The sequence below is a fragment of the Myotis davidii genome, unplaced genomic scaffold (genome assembly GCF_000327345.1).
Source record: "Myotis davidii unplaced genomic scaffold, ASM32734v1 scaffold147, whole genome shotgun sequence".
Classification (NCBI taxonomy): domain Eukaryota; kingdom Metazoa; phylum Chordata; class Mammalia; order Chiroptera; family Vespertilionidae; genus Myotis; species Myotis davidii.
In genome coordinates, this window is record NW_006383010.1 from 3565911 (window position 1) to 3572065 (window position 6155).

Here is a 6155-nt window from a genome sequence, read left to right on the forward strand (position 1 = left end):
GTCCCATTGTGCATCTTTCTTCTCTCCCACAGTCTGAAGTTGCCAGGGCCAAGTTTTCGAGCTGGACCTGAAAGACCCTCTCATTTCCCCTGTGCCCTGCGTCCAGCCCCATTGAACCTTCGCGGAGCTTTCTCAGGCAGGAGGGCGGCAGGAGGACTGGGAGACCTCGACCTACTCCGCTGACCTAGTGGCCTGAGCCAATGGCAGAGCGGATTGGAACCTCGCTTGAGCCTCCCCCTCCCCACCCTCCCCCTGCACTAGCCTCCTGGGAAGGACACTGGAGGGGCGTGTTTGCAATGTAAGTCCTTGGCTTTCTGCCCGCCCCTTCTCCAAATAAGAAGGCAGGAGCTGCTATGAGGTGCAGGGGGGTCTTCTGAATTGCAGAGGCCCTGGGACTCACAACTCCTCGCTCGGGTCTCTCTCCTCTGTTTTCAGAGCGAACGGGAAAGGGCCAGGATGGTGGAGGCTTTCTGTGCCACCTGGAAGCTGACGGACAGCCAGAACTTTGATGAGTACATGAAGGCTCTAGGTGGGTACAAACATGTTCTCTTAACCTACGGCTTCAGACACTTGCATCTTTTTTTTTTTTTTTACCCATTAGATTGGGAAGTGACAAGGCAGATCACATTGCACTAAAATATCCATTCCCCAGGCTGTGCATTTCCCAGGGAGTGGGTTTTTACTATGGAAGGTGCCTGCTTTCTCCCCCAGGGCCCAGTCATGGTGCATCGGATGGTCTGCAGTATCGTTTCCTCTCCAGCAGCCCGTATGTGGGCCTCTCTATGTTATTACAGCGCAGTAGTTGTGCTGCGTGACGAATGGGCTGAACCTAAACATGCTCTCATGAAAAATATACCCTAGGACCCGGATTCCAAACCAGGAAAGCCGTTTTCTGCTTAGGGAGCTGTTTTGGAAGCTGCTGCTGTCTGCATTGCTCCCCTTTGCTATTTCAGGTGTGGGCTTTGCCACTCGGCAGGTGGGAAATGTGACAAAACCCACAGTAATCATCAGTCAGGAGGCGGGCAAGGTGGTGATCCGGACTCAAAGCACATTCAAGAACACGGAGATCAGTTTCCACCTGGGAGAGGAGTTTGATGAAACCACTGCAGATGACAGAAACTGTAAGGTAAGAAGCCGTTTGTCCAGGGGGAGGATGCGGGGAGGGGTGGGATGAAAAAGAGATTCCTGGTGACTTCTTTTTTAGATGTTGGAAAGGGAAGAATGTCCTCAGTATTTCAGTTCACAGAGGAGATCAGGGTTGGTTTTGCATTCTCAGGTGCATAGGTTATGTTCTGGAAAATGGGTACTTACTGTAACTCAAAACTTGAATTTGCTTTTTTGCAATGTGTTTTCCCATCATATATTAAACCGGCTTTTCAAAAAGTATTTAAAGGATTTGTTAGAGAGAATGTGTGCGTTTTATTTACTCTCTCGAATTGCCTCAGATTGAATAAAGAGCTTACCTCATTCCAAGGCTCTGCTTAAAGAAGGGCGACTAGTCCGGGAGCACCTGCTCAGAATGTTTATTTCTAACACATGAAGTTTTTGCATCTAGGTGTACACATTTCAACCAGAGGATGAATTATTAGAGTGTGCATAGCAATGACTCCAGAAACGATACAAGATATGGTACTAATTTAGTAATTAGTTGAACACAATCTATTCAGTTATACAACTCTTTCAAAAATCACTTCCTTTGACTTTCATCTCGGAAATTGGATCTGTAACTATTTCTGTGTTCTGCTCTCGGTGGTTGTTCTCAGTCTGTTGTTAGCCTGGATGGAGACAAACTCGTTCATGTGCAGAAATGGGATGGCAAAGAAACAAATTTTGTAAGAGAAATTAAGGATGGCAAGATGGTTATGGTGAGTAATGACGGTTCTCCTCTCCTTCTTCCTGGGGTTTTCCTCTCCCCCTTTTCTCATCTCCTTTCTCTTCCTTCCTCGGCTCTGTCTCTCCTCCTCCCCTTCCTTTCCTGCACTCACTTCCCCCTTCTCTCTTCTCTCCCTCCTTTCTTCTTTAATAACATTAAGTGATTAGCAAGGCTTTTTAAACAGTTATAAAGCAGAAGCAATAAACAGATCCTAGCTAATTGTTTCCTCAGCTCTGCTTCTTTCATGATAGAAAAAGAAAAAATCTCCGTGTAGTTAAAAACAACGCTGCCAACAATCATGAAAATATATGAAGACGATTGATATTCCTATAAGAATATCAAGCTTATTGAATCTCAAAAAATTACTCTATAATTCCTGTAATAAATAAGAGATCTTCAAAAACTTTATATTTTAGTTTGCAAAAGTTATATGAGTTCAGTGCAGGTAATTTTAGAATATAACACAAAAGCATAACAAAAAATATAAAAATCCTTTCTAAATTCTCCTCAGAGAGAATCATTTTGATGTTACTTCCAGTCTTTTAAAAAGTACCTTTTACAAGTACCTGTTCAAAACTGGCAGTCATGTAAAAATTAAAAATAGAAAATAATTTAAAAATAATTAATGACGTATAACGTCATACACTGGGAAAAATGTTATTCCTTAATCTAGCATCCCAGACACGTGTGTGTGTGTGTATGTGTGTGTGTGTGTATCATAAACTGGGAAAAATGTTATTCCTCAATCTAGCATCCCAGACACGTGTGTGTGTGTGTGTGTGTGTGTGTGAGCTGAGTAATGGTACAGTATTTTGATCACATTGGAATAGTCAATGTATCATTTTGCTTTTTTTGGAGGGATAGGGTTGCTTTACATATTTTTGGTTATTATTTGAGACAATTGACTGTTGTTTTTACTCTGTTTCCCTTGACTGCAATGAGACCTGTTCTAGACCGAGGCATAGGGTTTACATACTCACACTTCTTTTCATGGGTGGGAGTGGGAGCAGAGGGACAGTTTTTCTTTCATACTAACAAACACTGGCCCACATTTTTCTGCAGCAATCACCAAAAGAAAGGATTCGTTTCTGAAAAATTCAATCTGAATTTTCCTTTATGCTTTTATCTGCATTCCACCGCCACCCCCCCCCCCCCCCCCGCCCCGCCCAATACAGAAAAGTGGGTAGCTGAGCTTTGGCTGTCGGACTGTGATCAGGCAAGATCAAGTTCCAAAAAAGTGATGAAGACAATGGATGATACATAAGGGCATGTGCTACTCTTAAAAATCACATCAATACATGAAAACAATGAACATTAAAAAACCCTAAATTTTGTAAAGGGGTTTTATAGCAATTCTTTCGGTTGGGTTTGACAGAGGAGCCCATGTTCCACGTGTGACCCCCCTAATCACCAAGGTTCACACAGGCAGAAGCACGACAGCCAAAGCAAAGAGAATGTTTGCACATTTACCTTTTCCTAAAGTTATCTAGGTCATGAATTGAAAATTATTATGAAGCCTACTATATATAGCCCTAGCCGGTTTGGCTCAGTGGACAGAGCGGCCTGCAGACACAAGGGCCCCAAATAAAATAATCAATAAAAATGTATTTTAAAAAAAGAAAACCTACTATAAATTCCATTCACTTTCATAGTAGGTAGCAAATTTGCTCCAATTACTCTGATAATTTAACGCAAAAGAATTCTTTTGACCTGAATCTAAAGGGTTAATCTTAGTTTTTTGTTTCATTTTCCTTTTAGAGACATGAACTACATATACATATTATTTACTCACTAAATATAAGGGTTTGATTTCATTTTAAGAAAGAAAAAGCTTATGTAGCACTTAATGTTTGTAAATGCCACTATTCTTTTGCATGGTATTTAAATCACATACATAATAATCTTTTTAAAAAATATGTTTTTATTGATTTTAGAGAGAGAGGAAGGGAGAGGAAGAGAAAGATACAAACGTCAATGAGAAACATTAACACCTGTCAGCTGCCTCCTGCATGCTCCCTGCTCGGGACTGAGCCCGAAACCAGGGCATGTGTCCTGACCAGAATTGAACCGGCAATCGGTTTTTAAATCACATACATAATAATGTTTTTAAAAAATATGTTTTTACTGATTTTAGAGAGAGAGGAAGGGAGAGGAAGAGAAAGATACAAACGTCAATGAGAAACATTAACACCTGTCAGCTGCCTCCTGCATGCTCCCTGCTCGGGACTGAGCCCGAAACCAGGGCATGTGTCCTGACCAGAATTGAACCGGCAATTGACACTCAACCACTGAGCCACACCGGCCAGGCAATGTGATAATCTTTAAAAATTTCAGCAACTGCAGTTCCTGTAAAATGACTTGGCTATCTTTTGATCTTTCAGACTCTTACTTTTGGTGATGTGGTTGCTGTTCGCCACTATGAGAAGGCATAGACGGGTTCCTGATCTGGCCCTGGAGGAGCTCCACAATTTTTCTGTTACTCAAGTCTCAGTGCTATCCTGCTATTACAGCACAGCTCATCACATATTAGAAGGTTATCCTTGGTGTGGAGGTAGAAAATGGTGGTTTCAAAACTTCTTTAAAACCGTGTTACTTCAAGCAACTGGCCCAATTTTAATCTGCAAATCTATCATGTTTAATAGTTTTTATTAAGATTTTAAGCCACATTTTAAAAATAAAGAGGTGAATACATTTTGTAATTTCTATTGTAAATCAAATTGGAATAAAAATATAATACCCAAGAGAGATGTTGTTGTTTTTAATATCACTAATCTGTCTGGGAATTGTGTATTAGAGTTTTAAGTAAAACAGTCATTCTATGGCATAAAGTAAGGCTAGAAAAGTTAGCACTTTGTTTAAAACAGCAATTAAAAAATGAACCTGGGGATCTGTGGACATGCCCTGTTTAGGTTGAGACTTCCATGGAGAATTTGTCTTTTTTTTAAATATATATATTTTATTGATTTTTTACAGAGAGGAAGGGAGAGAGATAGAGAGTTAGAAACATCGATCAGCCGCCTCCTGCACATCTCCTACTGGGGATGCGCCCGCAACCCAGGCACATGCCCCTGACCGAAATCAAACCCGGGACCCTTCAGTCCGCAGGCCGACGCTCTATCCACTGAGCCAAACCGGTTTTGGCTTCCATGGAGAATTTGTGATGATTCAGTTCACTAGGCCAGGGTGCAAAGGATTGTATGGTGGGTTGAGTTCACAAATAACCTCTTGCTATGAGAAACAGGCAGCTTGAAGAAGCAGAATGATATACATGGAAATGTCTTTATTAAAAGGTAAATATAAAATATTTAATCAAAATGTCATATAATTCAAATATTTTATTGAAAAGTAAATAGGAAAAGGAAGTGAATTTCATGCTGGATTATACAGAGGTATCTCCAGACAAGTACAGTGAGCTGCACTAGGTCAGCGAGAATGCTGAGATGGAATGTGCAGAGTGGGCATAAGGCATGTACATTGCTTTGTGTGGGAGTTGTTGGAACTGAGTTGACCAAAAGAAAGAAAGTAAATATATATCTGTTTGTAACTGGCTAGGGTTTACATTCTAAAGTACAAACAAGTGTTACATTTTATCACTTATAAAATGCTTTTTATACATTTCCTCAAAGCCATGATGTGAAACAGGTAAGGCAGATAGTATTTTTACTTTGCCAATGAGGTAATTGAAGATTAGATTTACATGTTCAAGTTCTCATGATTAGTGAATAATATCATGAACTGGACACTTTGAAAATTTCCCCTTTATTTCCTCTCAAAAATTAATATTTCAGCTAACTTTTTTTTCTGTAACAAAAATGCAAGATTTTATATTCTGGGATCACTCCTTAGGAAATCTTTCCTCTGGTAGCCTTTAGGGTAAGGGGTGAGGAAAGGGTAAATATTTTTCAGGAAAAATATGCAATATTAATTTTTAATCAACCCAGTCATTTTAGTAAGTTTCAGTAAGTTAATTCAAGGTCTGATTAACTTACAGATAATGTAAGTATGAGGAAACTTCATTTAACTTACACAATTTACCACAATGATATTATTACCTGACTATTGTATTACTTGATCCGCCACAATGAAGAGTAGAAAACTCTAACGTGCAGCTATAGGATTTAACATTTGAATGTACAGTTATCACTGAATGGCAAGATAAGATAGTCTGGCTAAGATTACCATTGCTAAAACTACAGTTTACCGCTGTCTATTTTTTTTTTCTTTTTCAACACAGGACTTTATTGGTGGTAATCTGCAACACAGGTTTGAAGAGCAAAGGTAG

The 6155-nt window shown here is 40.0% G+C and overlaps 1 protein-coding gene across 1 annotated transcript; it reads left to right on the plus strand.

The window, feature by feature from the left end:
- The first annotated feature begins 254 nt into the window (after positions 1–254).
- FABP7 (fatty acid binding protein 7) lies at positions 255–4618 on the plus strand. Its single transcript, XM_006778435.2, has 4 exons — positions 255–529; positions 954–1126; positions 1764–1865; positions 4255–4618. The coding sequence occupies exons 1-4, from the start codon at positions 457–459 to the stop codon at positions 4303–4305; spliced, it is 399 nt and encodes a 132-aa protein (XP_006778498.1). The 5' UTR covers positions 255–456; the 3' UTR covers positions 4306–4618.
- The last annotated feature ends 1537 nt before the right edge of the window (positions 4619–6155 follow it).

Coding starts and splice junctions, on each gene's coding strand:
- FABP7 (XM_006778435.2), top strand. CDS start 457: ATGGTGGAGGCTTTCTGTGCCACCTGGAAGCTGACGGACAGCCAGAAC. Junction 530..953: donor TGAGTACATGAAGGCTCTAG/GTGGGTACAAAC, acceptor TTGCTATTTCAG/GTGTGGGCTTTGCCACTCGG. Junction 1,127..1,763: donor CAGATGACAGAAACTGTAAG/GTAAGAAGCCGT, acceptor GGTTGTTCTCAG/TCTGTTGTTAGCCTGGATGG.